The sequence below is a fragment of the Selaginella moellendorffii genome, unplaced genomic scaffold (assembly GCF_000143415.4).
Source record: "Selaginella moellendorffii unplaced genomic scaffold, v1.0 SELMOscaffold_50, whole genome shotgun sequence".
In the NCBI taxonomy this organism is placed as follows: domain Eukaryota; kingdom Viridiplantae; phylum Streptophyta; class Lycopodiopsida; order Selaginellales; family Selaginellaceae; genus Selaginella; species Selaginella moellendorffii.
In genome coordinates, this window is record NW_003314311.1 from 1,448,936 (window position 1) to 1,473,056 (window position 24,121).

Below are 24,121 nucleotides of genomic sequence, written 5' to 3' on the forward strand. Positions count from 1 at the left end.
CTAGAGTGAGATTTTGATAAGCCATATAAGGTATCTAAGTAGGTATTGCCACACACTTGGATTGGGAGTATTAATAACTTGATCTCTTGGGGGAGCTAAAGTTAACTCTTGAACACTTCACTAAATCATCCCACTTATCCATCCATGTTCACTTTAGCCTTGGACTGACTAATTGTTATATCATCACCCACTACATAAGCATAGCCTTCCTAGGTCAAACTAGCCTTTCTTAGCCTATTGGTTCTACTGGAGTCTTTTCCTTACTACCCAATAGGGTCTAGGAAAACAATCACTTTATGCTTTCACTCTCGGACTTGGACTTGGACTTAGACTTGGATTTGTTCTTAGTCTTGGTCTCAGTCTTAGTCTCAATGTTAGACTCCATCTCAAACTCAGTCTTGGACTCTATTTTGGATTTGATCTCGAACTCAGTTTCAAACTTCATATAAAACTTGGTCTTGGACTTGGTCTCCTCGGTTTTGGACTTGGTTTCAAATTTGATCTCGGACTCAATCTTGAGGGGATGGTTTAAAGTTGTGTTGAGCTCATACGTTGAGCTCAATTCAGCACAAGTCAACTCAAGTGAACATGGTCAAGTAGAAGTCTTACAAAGGAAATCTAAATTGAACAAATAAAGGTTCTAGTGAACTTTAAAATATTGAAATATATAAATATTTGAGATAAAAGTTTCTATAATATTGAGTTGTTTAAAAAAGATAAAGTTTATGAGAACCTATCTTTTTTAAAGCTATATTATTTTACTATAACTATTTTTATAGTTGTCATATTTTGATTTGACTACTTAATATTTTGAATACTATTACAGCTATTCCTTCATTCAAAAGATGTTTTTAGGGTTCTTGAGAAGATGGGAAGTAAGGAAAATAAAATATCTATGATTAAGAGTTGTAATGCAAAGGAATGTGAGAATGTTAACATTTCACTACCATAATCTTTATATTACACTTTTGGTCCTCATTACCCATTTGGGAATGTAAAAATCATTATCATGATTGATAAAAATGCTTTTGTTACTTCTGAAATAACAATCTAGAGTAAAAGAAATGAAGAAATGAACAGCACGGTGGAAAAGCACTAAGAAATCTACTTCCATGACATTTAAAATTTACATATTAATTTATATCAAAAACTCTATTGCCTGCCTATATTGCAGTCCTCCCATATGAAAAGATTAAGGTATATTTTTGCAATGAATCCTCAATAAGAGTTTTTGGGAGTTTTTTGTGAATAATAATAAAAGAAATCAAAATCTTTTGAAAGACTCACATTAAAGAATCAACTTTATCTACATTTCCAAGAATAAAAGGCAATCTCATATGAGAGAATAGCAGCATGCCAATGTGCCTTGCCACTATAATGTGGTCTATATTTGTCTGCAATCTATTCCCTAGAGATTTAGCATGTGTAGAAAAGAATATATGTGTAGAAAAATAAGATTTCATAAGAATGATAGAGCATGTGTATACATGATAATCTAGAATTCTATAAGCTCTTATGTTTATAAGTAAACTATGATTATAAAGCCCCATTTCTAAGACTGATTATTCAAGAATTTTATTAATGTCATAATAAATAAACCTCATTCCCAAGACTAAAACTTAGTATATAAACTATGTAGAAAAGTTATAGTCATTGTAGTTTTTTTGTTCTCCTTGATATCAACTTCCACCTTCATCCCCAAATTCTACCATCACTCCACCTTCACCTCCATATAACAATTTTCGTTCTGCTAAGAGCTCTAATGAAGTTGAACTAGAGCTCCCTATATATGAAATTCTAGATCATACTACTAGAGAGGGATTGCCTCCAGCAAGCTCCTTGGAAGTCTATATTGAAATGGCTCGAAGGAAAGTCATTACTACTTGTACTTGGGCCCCCAACATTTTTCAAGAGCAATGCCATATGTTTTTGCAAGATCTTGCTTCTGACATGGCAAGACTACTTGAAAGCATAGAACACTGTTACATTCGGTGTTCAATATGCTACTTTTTTTTGGACAAAACAAATGGCTATATAGGTTTACAAATTTTTCTTAAACACTATAGCAATTGCTCAACAACAGGTCTAGAAAATGTGCATATGTAGATGTATAATAAATTCAAGAATGAGTTACAAACACATACCCACTATTGCTTCATGGTGAGGAACAACATCCCTTTGGGAAACACTACATTGACTAATGCAAAATATGGGGTTTTTAGGCCACCCTACAGTGGAATATAAGATGTAAGATTACTTTACTATACTATAGTATTGTCACTTTTAAAAGAAAAATATAATAAAATGATATTAGTTAAAGGTAACTTACTTTGTTCTAGAAGGTGCTATCATTTCATATAAATTTGTTTACAAGATGTTGAAGGAGGAGATGGCAACACACAAGCGCTACAAAGTGATAGTGACATATGAGAATGATAATTTGCAATTATGATATCTGACACTGATATTGTCACTGACATCTGACACTTTTAGAGACATTTGACATATAACAAGCTTCTCATTTCATATAAGGATGCAATTAACTTTCTTCTACCTCATCATCAATATATTGATTTCTTTTATGTTTCCTTCTATATTGGTATTGTGGGGAAGATTCACCTTGCATTTGTTGAGCTATGGCTTCTGTATAATCAAGGAGACTTCCAAAGCCTTCAATTCTAGAAACTTCATGTGACTGTGATCTATAAAACAGAACTAAACATGTATTGAAATCTTAATAAACATAATTTATCTCGATGTTGGAGGCAACTCACAAAATCCTTTGAGCTAGCATTTAAAGAAATGATGTTCTTCAATAGCAAACACCAACCTACCAAAGTTATATACTACTTCCACCATAAAAGTACTACCTATTGTGCAATCAATCACAATACCATCTAGTGGGCAATAAAGCTTAAGAAAAACTTGCATCGCTGATGGAGTTTGAAATTGGTACCCTGGAAATGTGTTGTGGATATGCTCATCGACAAGGTTGGGAACCATAATGTTAGTGAAATTGTCATACCCAGGAAAAAGTCGTGCTGCACATTTGCTATCATGAAACCCATCATGTGTGTTTCTGCAGAAGGCATGGTAGGTCCACATCATAACCTAAAAAATAAGAAAGTTTAGAAATTAGATAAAAATATAAAATATGTACTCACCTTTTCAAGCTTCCCTTGGACGCCCCTAGTATCGACGCTAATAGGATCCATGATGCACCCGAAAAAGAATGACTTGAAATGAACTTCTGCTACACACATCATAAGCTTATACATTCAGTTGAGGTCGTTCAGTAGAATGAAAATAACATGGCTAGCTTTGAGCATAAGTGTTTTAGACAAGAGGAATGTATTGCGCATATGGTCAGGTGTGAAAAAGTTCTAATCCTCAACTTTTCCATTAATATCTAAAAGACCATCTGGAAAGTCGAAGAGAATGAAGTCTGCAACTAGGAGCAAAGGCCTTTGTATCTTTCGGCACCAATGATTGAACTAACACTATATATCCATGTTTATATTGTCTTCCATGAAAGATGTTAGCAATCTATTGTAAGAGCCAATGAAGACACCCACAATGCCTCGTTGTGTTATTGGGGAAATAAGACAAACTTATAAAAGAGCTAAGTGAATGAAAAAAGCAATGAATAATATGCTACTATCATATGGCATATTGTCAATGAGAGTTTCTCCAACTCCTCTTTCACGAGCATCTCGTCGAGCTAGAATGAAATTACTATTAATAGTCATTGCTGCAAAAAACATTACCACCTTTAGTTTGTAAAATTCACTTTGGCTTACCTTGAGGTCGACGTGATATTCTGTGAACCACTTGATCATCATTATTTATTGGTGGAACATTATCTAGATCTTGGCTATTTGATGGTTGAAATCAAGTAAATGCAAAACAAGTTTGAAAGAGTAAGAAAGGAATCGCTTGCCTATTCGCTGAAGTAGAGTTGTTGAAGATTTCTAGATGATCCCTACTCCACTGAAGACCCCCAGCTAAAAACAAAAACCATGGGCAGTGTGAAAGTTTAATAGAGAGAATGCCAAACTGTGTGATCCATTGTGCTGTTTGCTTTGGTTTGCTAACCAAAGTTGTTTGTATTGTATATTGGTTTCCACGTATACATAAATATTAATATTATATATTTAGAATTATAAACTGATATTCGGTTTGTAGAGCCATATTTATGTCATAAAAGTTCTTAGTGTTAGGAAAATTTCCCTCTCAATCTGTCTCTTTCAATTTGTTCATGGATTTAGGCTATAGTTGTGACAGTAACAGATATCATACTATGTATCTTCTATTGATGCAATTCATAATAGCCAACATATGAAATCAAGCTCAGTCTTTAATTTGTCATGTTTGGAATGCATCCTAAAACAATATTAGAGTTAGGATTGCATTTGAGCAAGGATGTTCAACACAAGTTTGATTTAAAGATAACTAATCAATTATAGAAGTTAATAAGATTTGAATGGTGTACACATTGAATTTATATATGGCTTAAGACAAGGCAAAGAAGTTTGCCAATAAGCATTATCAATTCTGGAAATAGAAAGTGGGAGATCTCATCTTTATGTGAATAATCTTTCTATCGAGTGAGTAGTAAAACACTTTGATGCCTTTGCAAAAGTGATAAATTTTTTTATAGATATATTGCTCTATATTAAGTGTTATAGTGCATTGATAAGATGGCTTATTGAATGCACAGAGGTATGATCTTCACTTTGTTCTTGCGCTTCTACTCACTTTGATGAAGCCAGTAGTTTGTAGACAAAAGTCTTTTTATATCACAGAGGTATGATCTTTTACTTTGTTCACTCACTTTGATGAAGCAAGGACTATAGTTTGTAGACAAAAGTTTTCTTATATCACAGAGGTATGATTTCTTCTTTGTTCACTCACTTTGATGAAGCAAGGACTATAGTTTATAGACAAAAGTTTTCTTATGTCACAGAGGTATGATCTTTACTTTGTTCTTGCGCATCTACTCACTTTGATGGCTGGCTGACCAATCCACGGACCACCGACGAAGCAATCGCGAGTGCCAGTAGCTCCGCCGCCACCACCGCCCCCGCCTGGACTGGCGGAGCGAAAATCGAGGAGGAATCCATGCTCGAGGCCGAGGCCGCGAGCGCCGCCTTGGCTTCCTCGGCCACCACCTTGGCTTCGCCGGCCACCACTTTGGCCTCGTTAGCCACCACCGCGGAGCTCTCCTTGACAATCTCTTTCACCTCCTTCTCCACTACCTGGACTTCCTCCTGGATGGCCTCCTTGACGGTCTTCCGGATTCCAAACAGGGGGATGTCTCTCGCCACCGCCGTCTCCGCGCGGAGGAAGGAGCCACCGGCGAGGATAGAGAGCGCAGCCGCGAGCCCAAATCCTCGGCGAGAGGATTTGGCTGGTGGAATTGCAGCGCTGCATCTGGATTGAGCTGCATTGCTTGGCCTACCTCGCCGTGACGATTGGATGTGAGGGGGATTCGCAGTGGACGAAGCGGCCGCGGCGCATGCCAAGCACGCCATAGCCACGAGAAAGCTTTTTTCTTTTCTTCTGGCGGGATGCCAAGCAAGCAAAATCCAGAATATGCCCTTCCGGATAAGAATATCCTCGCAGCGGGAGTTTTTGTTTAAATTCCACGCGAGGAGCGGGCGGATCGGCGAGGCGGAGGAGGCTTTCGATCGAGTGCCGCAGCGCAATGTTGCCGTGTGGAACATGATGATCCACGCGTGTGCTCAAAGCGATCAGCTCTTGGAGAGATCTTGGGAGGTTTTCCACCGGATGCCTCAACATGACACTGTGTCGTGGAACACGATGATCGCGGCTTTGTCCAAGGCTGGAAATGCGAGGGATGCCATCGCCCTCTTTGAGGGGATGTCTCAGCGCAGCGATTTGTCCTGGAATCTCGTCATCCAGACGTTTGCCTCCACTGGGAATTTGTCCAGTGCCAAGCTTGCGTTTGATTTGATGCCACAATGGTCAGTTGTGTCGTGGAACACTATTTTTCTTCTCTTTTCTTCTTCTTCTCAATCAGATAGGTTCTACGAATGTTTCTCTTCTATGCCGGAAAGAAACTCTATTACATGGAACACTCTACTAACAGCGTATGCCAACATCGGGCATTTTGATCTATGCGTACAAGTCTTTCACAAGATGCCGTTTTGGTCCTTGGGTGCTTCGACTGCAATGATCAAGTTGTATGGAGAATCATGTTTATTGGAAAGAGCAAAGTTACTGTTTGACAGAATCCCCGAGAAAGATATACCCTGCTGGACTGCAATCTTACAAGCATATGCCCTTCATGGGCATACCGACGTAGTAGAATCTCTGTTTCTTTTGATGCCGACCAAGGACGTCGTGGCCTGGGCTTGTCTGGTATCATCCTACGCACGCACACTAAACGTAGAGATCGCGTCTAAAATCTACCAAAAAACGCCGGCTTGGAACATCAGCTCTACCAATGCAGTTCTTTCAGTAAATGCCATGTCCGGGCATTTGGAGTATGCTAGATCTTTGTACGAGACAATGCCGCACAGGAGCGCGGCGTCTTGGGCGACGATGATCGAAGGCTACTTCCTCGCGAAAGACTTCCACCGAGCTTGGCATTTGATCTCTTTGCTTCCAGCAAAGAACCTCTGCCTAGAGACCGTGATAATCTCCGGACACGCCAAGCAAGGCCACCTCCACGAATCCAAGCTCGTCTTCGATTCCATCCCCGAGAAGAACGTCCTCTCCTGGAACGCTGTCATCGCCGCCTTCTCCCACAGGGGAGCCCTGCTAAAGGCCATGAACTTCTTCCAAGAGATGCTCCTTGAGGGAGTCGCTCCAATCGAGACCACCTTCACTGCCCTGCTCCACGGTTGCAGCCACGAAGGACGAATCGGCCAAGGCCAGGAGATCTTCTCTGCGATGATCCGAGCTCACGGCATCACCCCCCTCGTTGATCACTACAACTGCATGGTCGATGTTCTTGGGCGCTTGAAAAGACTCGAGGAAGCCGAGGAGCTCGTCCGCTCTATGCCGGTTCCTCTGAGCTCGGTCACCTGGACCACGCTTCTCAGCGCTTGCCGGCTCCACGGAGATGCCGAAAGAGGCAGCCGAGTCGCGGAGATACTGCTCCAGCTGAACTCTTGGAGGCCGGCAACGTATTCCTTGCTCTCCAATGTCCTAAGCTGTGATAGCTCTCCGGTCGATCACCAGTAGTCTCCGCAAGAACACGCTCCATTCTGGAACCTGTGAAACCTGTTGCAGTCCCTCACCACGATCTCCCGGTTGACAAGCTTGGAGATGAACTTCGAGGCAGTGTGGCAGTCGTTGCACACTCGCAGGTTCTTCACCACGCGAATCGGTGACCCTTCAGGGGTGGTGAGGAGAGCAAACGCCATCGCCAGCTTCTCGCTGTGATACCCGACCATGATCTCTTTCACCTCCTGTTTCACGTCGTGGAGGACCATCTCGGTGTCGGGGACGTAACCGGCCTCTTTCATCAGCTTTGTCAGTCGCTGGAGCTCGGCGTGTATCTCGCCTATCCGAGGATGGTCCAAGTCCCCCGAGATAAACTCGTGCACCCGGTCTTTCACTTCGATCCAGCTCCTCCCTGCTTCTTTCACGGTCATGAAGAGCTGCATTGCTTGCCTCATCCTTGCAACGTCGGACCATCTTCCAGCCTTCGCGTACATGTTGGACAGAAGCACGTACGGAGCTCGTTTCCTTGGATCCAGCTGAAACAAGTTCTCGGCAGCCCAGATTGCTCGGTCCATATTCCGGTAAGTTCTGCAAGCTCCCAAGAACGCCATCCATGCCACGGGATGTGGCTCAAACGGCATATGGAGCAGCAGATCCTCCGAGTCTACGATCCAGCCTGCTCGACCGAGAAGATCCACCATGCAGCCAAAGTGCTCGGCTTCGGGAAAAATCCCGTGGTCGCCGATGAAGGAAACGAAGTGCTTCCTGCCTTGATCTAGCATTCCGGCGTGGCTGCAAGCGAAGAGCACGCTCGTGAAAGTGATGATTGTCGGCTGGAGGCCCTCTAGCCGCATTCTCTCAAACAGCTCCAGTGCCTTCTCGGTTTGCCCGTGCTGGGCATTCGTCGCGATGAGCGAGTTCCACAGCACGAGATCCAAGTGAGCGATCTTGTCAAACATGTCCCCCGCTAGAGCCAAGTTCCCACACTTGCTATACATGTTGACGAGCGCAGTAAGAACGTAAACATCCGACTCCAATCCGCCTCCCAGCACCTGTGTCCTCTCGTGAATCCTTCTTCCTTGCTTTAGAGCCGCGATCGCAGCACAAGCATCCAGGACGCTCACAAACGTCGTAGAATTCGGTACCAGCCCCTCCAAGTCCATCCTGTGAAGCACCCGGATCGCGTCCCTGTTACGATCGTTGCGGGCATACGCTGCCGAGATAGCAGACCACGCCACCACATTCTTCTCAACAATCTGTCCAAACGCCTCCACAGCAGCCTCGATCCTGCCACACTTCCCATACAAATTCACCAGCGCAGTCCCGACCACCACTCCGGATTGGATCCCTTGCGCTTCTACTCGCTGATGCATCAAAGCGCCACTCCTCAAATCGCCCAACGACGCACAGGCATCCAGCCCGCTCACCAGCGTCACTTTGTTTGGAGCCACTCCATCGAGATCCATCTGGCGAAACAAACCCAGTGCCTCTCTAGGATGCCCATTCCGGGCATATGCTGCGACCATGGCGCTCCAAGCCACCACGTCCCTGTGGCTCATCCTCAAGAACACGCTGGCCGCATCCGTACAGTGGCCAAGCTTGCCGTACATGCTCACCAGCGCCGTCTGGACGATCGACTCCTCCTCGATGCCAGTGCCTAGGATCGCGAGCTGGATGGAGCGACCGATCGTAATCTCGCGGGCGTCCGTGCACGCCGAGAGGAAGATGCTGATCCCTACCTCGCCGGGATTGATCCCCTGGAGCAGCATCCCGCGGAAGAAGAGCCAGCAGCGATCGAAATCCCGATTCTCGGCGAACGCCACGAGCATCATCGTCCAGCTAAAGACGTTCTTGCTCTGGATGCCGTGGAACACCGCCAGCGCGTCGTCGAATCGATCGCACTTGGTGTAGAGATCGATAAGGAGATTGCACAGGAACCTGTTGTGGATCCAGCCGAGCTCCTCCATCTGGCGGTGGAGGCGCCGGCCGAGCTCCAGCGAGCGCGACCACGTACAGCGCCGGAGCAGCGCCTTGAAATCCTGCGATTGGGGAGAGAAGCGCTGCGATTCGAGCGATGCGATGGCGGATTCCAGCGGCATCGCGTCCAGATCGAGGTCTCCATCGTCGCATTCTTGCGCGGCGCTGCCCCAAAATCTCTTCCAGACCTTCTTTGTAAATAGCAGCGATGGTTTCTTTTTTACTAAAGGCAAATGCCTCATGGATTTTTCTCTAGGGTTAGGGGTTGGCCATAGCTCTTCTTGCTCGATCCAGGTGAGGCGCTCTCTCTTCTCAGCTAGGAAATTCCACTCCAAGGATGCTCTAGCGAGATTCTTGCGACAAGGATGATGGATCAGCTCTTCCCTCTCATGGACGACGAGATGGAGACCGTGTCGCTGGAAGCAGCGTCCACGGCGACACCGCTCCTCCGCGAATCGAGCTCGCAGGAATCGCCAGAGAATGGGGCGATGACACGCCGGAAAGAATCGTCCAGGAGCTTTCGGAGTCCATCCGGGAGGCCCGAGCTCCTGATCGAGCCTCCAAGCTACGCTGATGTGGTGTTCGCTCCATACGCCGCCAGGCAGCCGGAGGAATCCGGGAGGGCAGTGGAGAAGAACTATCTCCGGATTAGCGTCTCGGATCCACAGAAGACGCAGGATCACGGCAGCAGTGGCGGGACTTTCGTGGCGTATCTCTTCACGACCTACACCGATCTTCCGGAGTTCCTTGGCACGAGCTTTAGCGTCCGGAGGAGGTTCCGCGAGGTGGTGGCGCTGGCGGACCAGCTGGGAGAGATCTACAAAGGCTACTTCATCCCTCCCAGGCCGGACAAGAACGTCCAGCTCGTCCAGACGCAGGACTTTGTGAGCAATCGCGTCCACGAGCTCGAGAGATACTTCCTTCGTCTCGCGGCGCATCCAGTGCTGAGGAACAGCGTGGAGTTGAGGCAGTTCCTCTCGTCTCCAGGGAGGAATCCAATGCAAGCCTCCTCGGATGTTTCGTCGGTGATGTTTGATGGTGATGAGAGTGGTGCTACCGGGAATGGGAACAATCACGCGGTGGCGGAGCCTGGTAGAGGTGGCAGGGATCTCTTGAGAACTTTCAGGGAGCTGCGGCAGTATGTGGCCAACGATTGGGGTGGCAGCAAGCCGCTGGTGGTAGAGGAGGATAAGAAGTTTGTGGAACACAAGGAGAAGATCCAGGAGTTTGAGCGCGAGCTTGTTCTAGCTTCCGAGCAAGTAAGTTCTTCATGGTTCCTTTGTCTGGAAAAGCTTGATTGTTGCGTTCTTTCCAGGCAGAGCTGCTTACGAAGGCTCAAGAGAATATGGGAACCGTCATGGGTGACCTTGGGATGTCCTTGAGTAGACTTGGCCGGTTCGAGTGCGAGGATGCGGCCATTGTTGTTGGCAATGCCGCTGTGAAAGCGAGCAGGTGCTACACAGAATCCAGCACGCAGTGCATTAAGTATTTGGTAAGTACTTCTCGGTTTCGGTGCTCGAAAGTTTTAAACTTTCTCGTTCCAGCTTACCTTTCACGAATACCTTGCCTTGATGCAAGCTATTCACGGTGCTTTCGCTGAGCGATCGAAAGCACTACTGACGGTCCAAACTCTTAAATCCGACATATCGTCAATGCAAGCTCGCTATGAGAAGTTAACAGCGGCGTCTTTGAGAATTTTTGGTGGCGACAAACGTAAGATAGAGGAGACAAAAGCGGCCATTGCAAGCTCGGAAGAAGCTTGCGCATCCGCTCGAAAGGAGTACGATCGCATCAAAGTAAGAAAAAAACGCATTTTTACAGTTCATACAGCTAACTCTTGTTCGCAGGAACGGAACTGGGAAGAGATTGAGCGATACGACGTTAATCGACAGACAGATCTATTCGAGATGTTGAAAGGATTTGTACAGACGCAGGTAAGAAACAGAGCTTATTCTTCAATGCTTTTCGAGATCTGACACTCTTCCATGAAGGTGGGTTACGCGGAAAAACTCGGTAAAGCGTGGAGTGAAGTGTCGGAAAGCTTAAGCTCTGGGGAGGGCATGGCTAGTTCTATGTAAGTTATGAATTCTTGCAAGCACGTTTCTTTGTACAGGCAAGAGCTTGCTCTCTTGGCTCTCTTGAAGAAGAACACCAATCTCGGCAATGGTTGTAGAGATCCGGAATCATCAAAGTCCCGAGACACGCAGCGCAATTGACACAGACAGGCTAGCGGCAATAATCAAGTCCTGCGGGAACTTGCGAGACTTGGCACAGGGCAAGAGGATTGCTGCACAGATTCGCAGCGACGAGACATTATGCCGGAACAGATATCTCGCCAATCTCCTCATCGAGATGTATGGAAAGTGTGGCAGCCTGGAAGACGCTCGCCGGGTGTTCGACGCCATCGAGCGGCCGAATCGTTTCTCCTGGAGCATGATGGTGGCGGCTTATGCCCAGAATGGGTATATCAAGGAAGCCAAGTCCATCTCCAATGCTATGCCGGAACAGGACGTGGTTTGCTCGACTGCTATGCTGACTGCATATGCCCAGCACGGGCTTGTGGACGAGGCCAGGGCGCTGTTTGATACTATGCCGGTTCGCAACGTTGTTTCTTGGACTGCCATCGTCGCGGCCTATGCTCAGAACGGGCATCTTGAGGCAGCGAAGGCTCTCTTCGACAGGATGCCGGAACGCAACGTTGTTTCGTGGAACACCATGATGCAAGCTTACATCGAGAACGACGAGCTCAAGGAGGCGAGATCCTTGCTCGGCTGCATGCCGCAGTGGACTATCGCGACTTGGAACGCGATTGTCCAGGGGTATGTGAAGAGTAACATTCTCTCGGAGGCTAAAGTTCTCTTTGACAGGATGCCGGAGTATGACTTGCTCACTTTCACGTCAATGATCCACGGCTACTCCGAGAACGGGAACTTGGAGGCCGCGAAAAGCATCTTTGATCGAATGCCGGAGAGGGACGTGGTGTGCTGGAACAAGATGATAGCGGTGCATGCTCAGTGCTGGGATCTGGAAGGGGCCGAGAGGCTGTTCTTTGCAATGCCAGAACAGGACGTGATCTCCTGGACAACCATGCTCGAGGCCTACGTCCAAAACTTCCATTACCAGCACGCAGAGGCGATGTTCTACACGATCCCGGAGAGAAACATGGTGTCGTGGAACGTGATGATGGCCGCGAGCGCGCAGAACGGGCAGCTTCTTCGGGCCATGAAAACATTCGAGACGATGCCGGCTCGAGACTTGATATCGTGGAACACGATGGTGGCTGCGTTCTCCGGCTGTGGTCACGGCGAGGTGGCGTTTGAGATCTTCCGGGGGATGGAGCTGGATGGGATCAAGCCAAACTCGATCTCCTTCTCCTGCGTCTTCAACGCTTGCAGCCATGTCGGTCTGCTCGACGAAGGCCTCCAGTACTTTCGGCTCATGGCAAGCGACCACGAGATCTTTCCATCGAGGGAGCACTATTGCTGCTTGATCGACGCTGCCGGGAGGTCGGGACAGGTGAAAGTGGCGGAAGATCTACTCGCGAGGATGCCGTTCAAGCCGGATGCCATGGCGATGGGAGCGGTGCTCGGGGCTTGCAAGACGAACAGGGACAAGGACGCTCGCGACCGAGCGGCCAAGAACTTTTTCACGTCGGAGATGAGAAACCCGGGCATTTACGTGCTGCTAGCAAACGCTTACGTACACCAGCAGTGATGGAGCTAGGAACGATGACGGACAGAAGATCTTAGGCATTGAAGACTACACTCGAGTTGCTAAGTTCTTCACAGAGGAAGAACTTCTACTGGGGCTATAGCTGCTGGCAGGAGGATTTGGAAAAACTTTACAGTGTGAAGACGATGAGGACGAAGAGTAAATGGTGGCAAGCCAGACACAAGCAGCTCCACCGGACGGTTCCAAATCCAGGAGTGTTTGCGACGCTCCAGCTCCAAACTCGAGATCGTTGTGAGTCCGGCAAGCTCCCAGGAAGCACTTCCACTCGAAAGTATTCGGGACGAACGGCATGCTTTCCATGAGATCTCCAGCGCTGTCAAGGTAGCCGGCTCGTCCCAGGAGATTCACCATGCAGCAGTAGTGCTGCTTTCTCGGCTCCATTCCAAAGTCGAAGCTCATGGAGACGAAGCTCGATCGACCAGCGTAAGTTTTTCCGGCGTGAATGCAAGCTACCAACATGGCAACGAAGCCTCCTTCGTCAAACTCGACGCTTTCCACTGCCATGCTTGCGAAGATCTCGAAAGCCTCGGTGGTATGCCCGTTTTGAGCATAGCCGGTTAGCAGTGAGCTCCAGGAGATTATATCGCGATGAGGAGAATGGTAAAGGAGTTTCTTTGCTTGATCCAAAAGACCATTTTGTGATAGAACCGAGATCATCCCATTCCACGTTACTGAATTTCTCGAAAGCATGGTATCAAAAGTATGCTTCGCCTGGATAAAATACCCGTTTTGGGCATATGCTGTTAAGAGGGAGTTCCACGAAGAAAGGATATGCTGAGGCATGGTGTCAAAGATTCGCTTGGATTCCTCCATATGCCCGGCTTGAGCATACCCGGAGAGTAAGATGTTGTACGACACGGCGTCCTTGACGGGCATGGAATCAAACGAGTGCACGGCAGCCTCGATATGCCCGGCTTGGGCATATGCCGACTCTATTGCGTTCCACACAACCAAGTCCCTTTCCGGCAATGAATCAAAGCGCGCTTTTGCGGAAGAAAGATCACCGCTCTGGGCAATTGCAACCAGCGTCGCCGTGGAGCAAATGAGATTTTGCTGTGGCATCTCGTCCATGAGCAGCGTTGCTACTCCCAAATCTCCTCTCTGGGCTAGCGCGCAGACGAGAGCTGTGTAGGCGACGATGTCTCTCTCGGGCATGGCATCGAATATCACCCTCGCTTGCTCGAGATTCCCTACCCCAATGTAGGCTGCAATCAGAGCGTTCCACGACACTATGTCTGCCACGGGCATCTCATCAAACGCCTTTCTCACAGCTGGGATATTCCCGATCTGGGAATATGCCGACAGCATGCAGTTCCAAGATACCAGATCCCTTTGTGGCATCGCGGCAAAGATGCGCTCCCCTTGTGACAGATACCCATTCTGGGCATATGCCGTCAGCATCGTGTTCCATGTCACAAGATTCCTCGAATCTAAAGAAAGGAAAACACGTGTTGCTTCTCTGAGACGCCCATTTTGAGCGTACGACGCGATCATAGTGTTCCATGCTATCATGTCACGCTCCGGCATATTCTCAAACACAAGAACGGCATCATAGAGATGCCCGGATTGGGCATATGCAGAGAGCATTGCATTCCAAGAAACAAGGCTCCGCATCGGCATCTCGTCAAAAATCCGCTTAGATTCTCGGAGATTTCCCTGCGCGGCATACGCTGTTACTAAAGGATTTACGGCCGCGAGAACGAGGCAAGGCATCTGATCAAGTAGAACTTGTGCATCTTCAAGATGCCCGTTTTGAGCAAGTGCTGAAACCATGGTGCTCCAAGAGACACCATCCCTCATCGGCATTCTATCAAACAAATTTTGTGCTTTTCTAATCAAAAACCGCTGTGCGTAGGTAGTAAGCATCAGATTCCAGGACACAATGTTAGTTCTAGGCATTTGGAAAAAGAGATCTTCGGCTTCCTGTAAATGCCCATTGTGGGCATATGCAGAAACCATTGCGTTCCAGCATGCTTGATCTCTCTCGGGCATCGCGTCAAACGCCATCTTGGCTTCGGTCAGACGGCCGTTTCGGGAGTAGGCACAGAGAAGCATCGACCAGCTGAAGCAGTCCTTTCGTGCCAGGCCATCAAAGATCCGCCTAGCTTCCACCAGATTCCCCAGTTTACCATTTACCTCGATTTGCTGCATTTGTTTTTGAGTGAACTAAGAAACTTGCACAGAACTTCTCTAACTGCAAGAAGCAAACGAAATTTTTCTCCACCACTGACAATTTCAACTTTCATAGCCTGCTCGAGAGAGATGGAACTCGGGACCTCTCGCACCCTAACACCCTAAGCACTAGACCAAATGCCCGTCAACTTAATGTATCACTATGATTCGTACCTTTTACTCGTTTGTAAATCTCCCACATTTCAAGATCTACCTGGTTGAAATTTTGTCTCTTTCAATGTCAATCTCTCATTGTCAATCCCAGTTTTCGAGTTCTCATTTGCATTGCATTCTTTTTTTTGTCGTTTATAAAATTAAAATTCATCAAAAATTGTGCCGTGACATATTTGGTATATAAATTGGATTCTCAGTGGTACGTTGTATACTCGTAGTTCTTACAGTAAGGTGTTATTCGTTTTAGCTCTTGTTTGTGTGGGAATTGTGATAGTTGGCAAGCTGCTCGGAAAATTTGTTACACTCTTGACTTAGGTAACTATCCTAACAGCCAGTTCAGTAACTCAACGCCACCCATGGGTCAACTTTTGAAATTGAAGAAGCTAGATGTAGGAAGGGCAGAGGCTCAATCTGGGCGATTTTGCGTAGGAGGTGTGGTAGAAAAAATAAATTCTTAGAACCCTAAACTCAAAATTTTATATTGCTGAATGTTGCTCATAACAAGAGATTCCTAGAGCATTCAGAATCTTTACAAGAGCAAATAATTCTTTGGTTCCCTTGAGAGTTGCACCACTTGGGATTTTTTTCCTACTTAGTAATAGAGCAAGTGAGTTATTGGGAAAAGACAAAAATGGGTTTTATATTGTGGCGAATGGTAGGGAGTGTGAGGTAGAACCTAAGAGGAATGCTCACTCATATTCACAAGTTAACAAAATGCGTGGTAAGTTCTTCTTTCTCTTTCTTTTGTGCAAATGTAAACTTTAGATCCAATGCTTAATAATTTATGGGTAAAGGTCGGTGGGATGATTTGTGATTGGTTGCTCACATTAATGACGTTTTGCCAGTAAAATATATTTTAGACAACATTTTACTGCTACCAAATGATATAGCATGGGCTGCTCAAAGAGCTCCACAAATATAAAACAGAGCTTGAGAAGAACATATTGTAAACAGAAATGAGGAGGAACAGCCTATGCTTTAATTATTACTTATATGATTATTATAACCTTTTTGGACTAAAATTTTTGTTCAAGCTTTTACAAAGCCCATTGCTTCTTTTCTTCCTCAAGTTCTTTTTTATATTTGAGCCCACACTGGACAAGAATCAACTCCCTTTCCAGCCGTTGGACCTGTAATAAATACTAGTCAGAAATCAAAACTCTGATAGAGAGGGCAAGGAAGTACAGTTTCTTCCAGCGCCCTACTTGTAGCTGTGCATTCATGCTGAAAGGGAAAGTAAAAGTCAGTTTTAAAGGGGGTAAGTCTCTTGCTTTAGCTCCCTCAGCTGATGAATCTGTTCCTTGGCTTCACAATCATCCTTCAGTGTTGTTACTGCTACTGCAGTGATAGTGTCTGTTGACTGAGCATCCTTTGATTTAGATGTCGATGGGATCTGTTTTGGAGACTTGATTTCCTTCACTTTGAAGTGACCTGCATATTATTATCATCATGATGCTCATAAAATTTGCAGCATGCACCTGGCTTCCAATGTCCACTTCATCAACAGCAATAGAAGGACCAGGATCCAAAGTATCTGGCATCGTTTGAGCGATGCTGGAACCGTTGCAATCTCTAGCTTTGTACAGCGATTCTGCCTCAGGGTATTGATCATGACAACGGTGTCATTGTCTGCATTCTGGTCTGGAAATCTGCAGGCATGCACTCAAATCTTTACTTATTATGCTGATTGCCACTACCTCCGCTCCTCCCAGCTCCTCTTTTCCTAAACTCGCAAGCATAACCTGGGATCGGCATTGTGCTCTTCCTTCTCCTCCATCCCCATGCGATCCCCATAGAACAGACTACTATAATGCAAAATGTTATAGACTATAAGAATTCAAAATGCTGCTACTATTAAGTTTTCTTCAAATTTGGAATTTATTCTAAACGATACTAATTCATGGATTTCTGCCCAACTAGAGTCTATTTTTGGTGTATCTACTACTTTGTGGGCTGAACTTTATGGGCTGCCAGATTTGGCCAATTGGTGTCATTAAATGCGGGGTAATTCAGTAAATATCATTTTCTTACCGCATTAGTGGTGGCACTCTAAGAAGGTGTCAAGCCTATGATCTAATATGTCAGACTGAAGAAAACTATAGCTGAAAAGGATGGCATAGTCCTTGGATTGCCGGTAAAAAGAGGTGCCATGTGTCCATTAAGTGCTGGAGTAGGAGAAAGTGGCTTTGGCTTCTGTGGCCTCACCTAAGAATCCATTTAGGTGCCTTAAGTGAAAGTTCACTTGGTTAGAAGAAAGTCACTCCAGAAAAGCTAGCATCGGTAAATGGTCGGAATGATATGTTGAAAATGGTATGTCCAAATGAAGGGATGTCTTCTACTTTGGTGTGTGTATGTATGTCCCTAGTATGGTGTAAATATGACCTCAAACAAAGATGTGGATGATGGTGAAAGAATAAAAAATGCAAAACAAGCATCTAGAGATAAGTGCGGGCAATATTGCTAAGAGTGATTGGTGATGGATCAGTAAGTGTAGATGATATGGAATGGGTGTAGGGAATGTGTGGGGTAGAGTAATGGTGAGGCAAGGGCCAAAGAACCTAGAATATAGACCGAGCCAAGTGAAAAACCTCCATACAAACGGCAATGTAGCTTGAGCATGAAATCCAAGCAAGTGCCATGGTCCAGTGGAGAAACACCCTCTAGAAATAGGAAAAGAAATTGTGAAAGTAAAGTGAAAGAAAGGAAGTAAATGAAAAAGAAGAGAAAAGGAATGCCTCACTAGATGAAGCATTCGTGGTGAGAGTGGTTATGAGTGTGTGGGAGCTCATGTCCATAAGCATCAACTAACATATATACTCCACCTTTAATGTGTTGCTGGACAAAGTAGGGGTTAGTCTAGCAAAGAGAGAACTTTGAAGGTGGCAAAGGAGAGAACATTGTTGTTGAACTTGGGGCCTTTGTCCTTTGCTTTCTGACTATTCCAACACCTAAGAAGGTTGGCAGATCACTCCCTTTTTGCAAAACATGGAGTTGGGGTCGAGCTAAAGGTGGTTGTGCCATAGTTTATAGATCTAAGTCATTGAAATCTGCCAAGGATGAAGAAGATTTGGCTTGAGAAGGTGTTGTGTTGTACCTAAGCTACCTTTGGATGCCAAAAAGTTTACTCTATACTGTAAGCCACAAATTTTTCCGGCGTCCCGAAGCAAGTATTGCACTCAAGACTTGGGATTTAGAGGGTCCCATGATCAAGTCTTGTGGTACCAAAGGATGTTAGGAACCTGGAAGCTTGGTGTGCTTGGCTGCTTGTGCTTGTGGGGAGTGTAGCCGAACCTTAAGTCCAGTCTAACCTGAGGAGGGGGATTGGGAGTGATTTGGGAATCCGTGGATGGATGGCTAACACTCCGTTACTCGTGCAGTGAGTAGCTGAGACCAAGTAGGAGCTGGTACCATAGGCGAGAACCTTGGCAAGGGAACTTAGCAAAAGCCAAGGCGGTGTTGGACGGATAGACGAGGTAAGCTGGCAAATTGGAAAGGAAAAATTTGTGGCTTACATATACTTTATGGCTTTGAGGTATGGTAAAAGTGTGCCAATTTGCCACATGCCAAGTCTGTACCGACATCAAATACCGTGGATATTGCAAAGGTTGGATTGACAGGAACAATAAGGCTGTAGGCGTCTCTAAAGCACAAAAAGAAGAGCCCTTGGCCAAAATAAATGGCTTAGAACCCTTTACCTTGTCCACAAGTTGCTCAAAATTATCCAAAATGCCCGTGATAAAGGGAAATAAGGTTGAAAATGGAAAGAAACGTAGGCCTCAAGCATATATAACTGTTGACCCCTTAGGGGTAGAGTAACCGTTGACCTTTTGTGGTAACTGATAATTAGTAACCAATAACTAGTAACCGTTGTGACCATCCCGTTGACCAGAGTTGACTAACAGTTTGGGCAAAAAGATTTGAGCTTTAGTGATAGCATCAGTTAATGTTGCTAGAAAATCCTTCTTGACCTTTTGCTACACATTCATTGAGCTCAAACCTTTAATAAAATATTGCACCTTTAGTAGCTCATTATACATGCCTGTAAGACTAAGACAAAGATCACAAAACTTGCGAGTATATGCATCTAAAGACAAAGTCCTCTGTCGGATCTCTAACAGCTAATTCACGAGATTAACCTCTTCAAACTTTTTGACAAACAAAGTGTGGAAAGTTTTTGTCAAGTCAATTTAAGAAGTCAACTTCAGATTAGCTTTGATATAGTTCTTCCACCATGAAGAAGCATGGCCTGTAAGCTCCATCACAAAAAATCATTTTTCACCTTATCTTCACAAGGATTGTGAGATTAACAACTTTCCCACAATTCCAACCAAGAATTAACCTCTTGGCTATCACAGATATCTAGTGATGACTTCCATTCCATAATATCATAGTCTTTGGCATGACATACTAATGGTAATCACGGACATGAGATTGATTCAACCTTTGAGGGTCCACGCGAAGCAAGAAATCTTTAATGAGATTAATGCTATTCGACATAGACATACATAATCCAGCTACAATGATAATATTGAAGACACTAACTAGCACCAATATACATATAGCTTTTACAACAGTAATATTCAAGAGACTATAGAGTATCGACATCAAACAAATCTTAATAATTCCTCATTGAGTATTAATTACACTAAACAGCAGTCAATTTCCAATTCCCATTTGCCCCCTTCACCTCTGTAGCGCATGTGGTTTTGACCCTTTATCCTATAGTGGTTTACCATAGGATAACACCACGAAGCGGAACCTAAACCCTCTTTATGCCATGTGACACATGCCACATGTCATATGCCACGTGTCCAAAGGACAATGGTGCAGAACTCGAGGTCTAGGGCCTTGGGCCACTGAACGAAGGAATTGTGCCAAACTCCCAAGTATGGAGCCAAGGAGTGACGAAACCGATCCACGGAGCAACTCTTGAGCGTATAGCCCAAGGAGTAAAGGGACAGGAGCCTGGAGCAACTTGGAACAGTCCTAGAGCAACCAGCATCCCAATGCCAGGACCAACACGCAAAACGGAGCCAAACGGAGCCAAACGAAGTTTGGCACTATTTCGGCATACCAATGGCCTAACGCGAAGACATGGGTACTCCACCAGCTAGCATGGAATGGAACTTGGGCTTAGACCCAAGCCAAACGCAAAACAAGGATAGGCACGCAAGTGGGAGTTAAACTCAAGTTAGTTGGCCTCAAGTTAGTTGCCTCAAGTTAGTTGGCCATGCCCGACCTACCCACTATCCCTACTATACATTTAGAACCCCCCCCCCCTTGAGGAACACACGCTTTGGGCTTTCACCCCAAGCCTCCCTTAGTATCAGGAGTTAGTCTCTGGAATAAGCTCGAAATTTACTAAATATGGAATAGCGCTAGATTGCGAATTTGGACATGGGATGAACACCATTGTGTTCAAATCGATCTCTACATTCCGTAGATATGCCAAATGAGCAAATCTGGACACTTTCCATAACTAGCATTTGGGACCGAAATGAGACTAACACAAAGGGCATGATAGTGAAGGTGTTTGGCAGACACAATAAACTATCATGTAGCGATATTGAGGGACTAGTCTCAATACGCGAGGGTTCTTGTCAAGCCAGTGCAAGATAGAGCAAAAGAGAACTAACAAGCCAGGCCAAGTATACTCAGCTAAATAGACATTTAGGAATTCCTTCTTTATGCTCATCCGGCCAAGTACAGATGCAAAGTCCAATTTACTAACACTTGAACAAGAGGGGCTAATAAAGGGAACCAGCAATACTGACCTCTTGCCATCGTGGCAGTAAGGTAAGAGTGTCCGTAAGGACTAGCCGATAAGTAACTTTCGATACCCGAAGTCACATTCGCGACACTCTCCCCCCCTAAGGAAGATTGACGTCCTCGTTGATGCATACTCGAGTCTAGAATATCGCCAAGGAAACAACTCCAAAAAAAGTTCACGGTATTCACACTATATGAGAAATGCACCAACTTAAATGAGTTAGGAGTTAACCTCTGTGTCTAACACAGATGCACTACTAGCTCAAACACCTTTTGGCCGTCGCCAACAAGGAAATGACCAATGGAGTCAGCCACCCTTGTTGCTCTGGGAGTCACCCAGCTTACAAAAGTGTGATACGCCCCTGCCCGCAAGGACATAGAGAGAGAAGCCAGAGGCCCCAACCCTCATGAGCAAAGAAACCAAACTCGTTGGTAAGGTTTAGATAGACTACTATAAACAGGCAGTGAGAGTTGTTTACATGGTCACGCCCTTTGAACGGAATAAGAAACATCGATAGAGAGGCGGGTTATATGACCAGTTAACAGTAGCTACCCCATGACTAAAGATTTCAGTATGCACACGAAGTGCCGAAGCCAGTCTACCTATACTGGCCCAAACTCAAAGATTAATAGATGGACAATATCAAAGTCATAAACAATGATATCTTAAAGGCTTAATTATCAGTGAATAAACCTTAAATTAGAACACAAAACCATTTCAAGTAAGTTATCATCCGATAAACCAGTAGTATAGTATAGGAACCACCAAAATCATCATTTTCAGAAATATAGGACTAACCATCCAACAAAAGTCAATAGTAAATATATCATCAAGGAAACTTAATGATGAAACTTAACTATCAAAGATGGTAGACTATGCCAAACAACTTACTAAATAAAGATAACCTAAAGAACACCAAGTATTAGTGACGGACAAGCACAATGCTCGCGAATGTATCACCCGAAGAAAATAACATCCAAATCTATCAAAATTAACTTGAACAACAATCAACAAAATAGAATGAATGCGGTAAGATCAACAAACACTCATGCTTGCTAACTATCGCACTAGCTAATCTGAATAGATTCCGGTTAATAATACCAAGGAACCAGAGTTGCTCAAGCAAGCGTCAGCAACATCCTATTGATGTCTCAAACCCAATAAACCAATCCAGAGCAAACCACATGTGGTATTGCAAAAAGCCAAAAGCCATCAAAGAGAATAACTAACTATCATGAAAGACTATTAATCATCCCATCAAAAAGAGATATGCATAATCATCGTCAAAGAAGAAATCCACTATTTCAAAGAATAGCAAATCATTCTATATCAACAACAATCAAGTAAAACCTTTTGACAAGGATAATCAACTACCTTAGATGATAGTCAGTCATCACCAATGATTGCCAGATGCAAAAGTTAACTTCAACATCGAAGCTAATGAGCCAAAATGCCTTCTCTAACAACTTTTAACAAAATAGAACAATGAGCACAAAACTCAAAGACCAAAAGCTTGAAGAAGTCTATAGCCAAGTCTTGCCTAATAATGGTCACGAATCTCGCATGAACTAACTTCAATGCTAAGAAGAAAATCATGCTGTAACCCACAATATCCTTCTCAACACATCCATAGCCAAACTTCATAATGCCAAAGCTAATGAAGAGCATATTTGCATCAATCCAAAAGCTAAGCATAATGGAGTTATGCTCAACAAGTGATCATGAAACGATCCTCCATGAATCCATCTATAGCAAGACGTAACTCACTTCATAACAAGCATAAGAAGATTATCAATGATCAATATATCTCAACTGAAATCCAATAAGGATTCAATCATTAACTTTTCCTCTTATAGAGGTAGTATTGTCTACGACTAAATCACTTTTTTCAAGGAAAAGCCAAAGCTCAACCCCTACTAAATAATCTCGTCTAGAACACAACTAACTCAAACTTGCCACTTAATTCATTTGAACGTCAACACAGTTGCTAACTAGCAAATGCACGAATGCTAATAACACAAAGCCATAGCCAAATCATCAACACTATCTTCATCGAGACTAATGAAACTCAATGTCAATCCTAAGGGGAAAACATCTCACCTCACTTGAATCTCAACATCAATAATGTCAACGATAAAGTATCACTTCAATGCCATTAACACCATAAAAAAGCTAAAAGAAAGCAAGAGTGAATCACCACTCAAAACTTTCTAGCAACCAAGCTAACCAAAGTTGAAGATACTATACTTAGTATCCGAGACTAATCCTCCAACAATACTCAGTTACAGATAACACTTTCTCAAGGAGTGAATCACCACATCCAAGTTTCCATAAAATCCAACACTACAAACTAACGAATCCAAATGATATTGACAGAGGTAGAGCCAACATGCTAACATGGAAAAACCATGTAAGTCTAACGACACAATCCTCCACAACACCATTCAGTAAAGTAAGCCCACCATTGCTAAATCTTCATTGAGTGAAGCAAGTGTCAATAATCCTCGACAAAGTTTACAAGCAATCACTAGTCGCAAAGCAATCAACAATCACTTTCCAACTTGCCTTCACAAGACCCGAACACTAAACTCATGTCATCGAGTCATATACTCATCCAACATGAACGTAATACCCCAGATACGAGATAAAGGTTCACGGACAAGGATAAACTAAATGACCACTCAAATCCAACTCAATTGCGATAAGCTCACTAACACGTTTAGCCAACAACTCTGAGCATGCCTTTTGAAGAGCATGATCAACACTTAGTCAAAACTAAAGTGAAGACCATAAGATGAACTCATATCAGTACACAACCTCCTCATAGACAAAGCTATAGTACGGGTACCAACATCTCAACCTCGAACAACTAAGTTGGACATCACCATCCTCAGCCAAAGCATAGGGCCACCAAGCCAAATCAAGATCAGTGAGAGCTCACTACTCTCATAGAATCTTAACGGAATGCAAGGTGCAACTTGCCACCAAGCACAACACTAGAAGAAAGGCACAAGGGTCACCCTTCTTAGAAAAGTGCAATGGCCACTTTTCTATACCAACTTCAGACTCTATCCAACTCAATTGCTTTAGCCCCAAAGTTAA

At 44.6% G+C, this 24,121-nt stretch overlaps 5 protein-coding genes across 5 annotated transcripts; 3 read left to right on the forward strand and 2 right to left on the reverse strand.

Moving 5' to 3' along the window:
- The first annotated feature begins 5,595 nt into the window (after positions 1 to 5,595).
- LOC112350463 (pentatricopeptide repeat-containing protein At4g02750-like) lies at positions 5,596 to 7,187 on the forward strand. Its single transcript, XM_024686698.1, has 3 exons — positions 5,596 to 5,953; positions 6,113 to 7,017; positions 7,071 to 7,187. The coding sequence occupies exons 1-3, from the start codon at positions 5,596 to 5,598 to the stop codon at positions 7,185 to 7,187; spliced, it is 1,380 nt and encodes a 459-aa protein (XP_024542466.1).
- Positions 7,090 to 10,218, reverse strand: LOC9633930 (pentatricopeptide repeat-containing protein At3g46790, chloroplastic). The gene has a single exon (XM_024686637.1). The coding sequence runs from the start codon at positions 10,107 to 10,109 to the stop codon at positions 7,203 to 7,205; it is 2,907 nt and encodes a 968-aa protein (XP_024542405.1). The 5' UTR covers positions 10,110 to 10,218; the 3' UTR covers positions 7,090 to 7,202.
- Positions 10,219 to 10,233: 15 nt separating this feature from the next.
- On the forward strand, positions 10,234 to 11,249 carry LOC112350464 (sorting nexin 2A-like). The gene is made up of 4 exons (XM_024686699.1): positions 10,234 to 10,263; positions 10,487 to 10,663; positions 10,716 to 11,105; positions 11,163 to 11,249. Exons 1-4 carry the CDS (start codon positions 10,234 to 10,236, stop codon positions 11,247 to 11,249), a joined length of 684 nt encoding a protein of 227 aa, XP_024542467.1.
- On the forward strand, positions 11,227 to 12,914 carry LOC112350433 (pentatricopeptide repeat-containing protein At4g02750-like). Its single transcript, XM_024686638.1, has 2 exons — positions 11,227 to 11,990; positions 12,039 to 12,914. The coding sequence occupies exons 1-2, from the start codon at positions 11,335 to 11,337 to the stop codon at positions 12,883 to 12,885; spliced, it is 1,503 nt and encodes a 500-aa protein (XP_024542406.1). The 5' UTR covers positions 11,227 to 11,334; the 3' UTR covers positions 12,886 to 12,914.
- A 16-nt stretch (positions 12,915 to 12,930) lies between these two features.
- On the reverse strand, positions 12,931 to 15,054 carry LOC112350465 (pentatricopeptide repeat-containing protein At4g02750-like). Its single transcript, XM_024686700.1, has one exon. The coding sequence runs from the start codon at positions 15,052 to 15,054 to the stop codon at positions 12,931 to 12,933; it is 2,124 nt and encodes a 707-aa protein (XP_024542468.1).
- Positions 15,055 to 24,121: the final 9,067 nt, after the last annotated feature.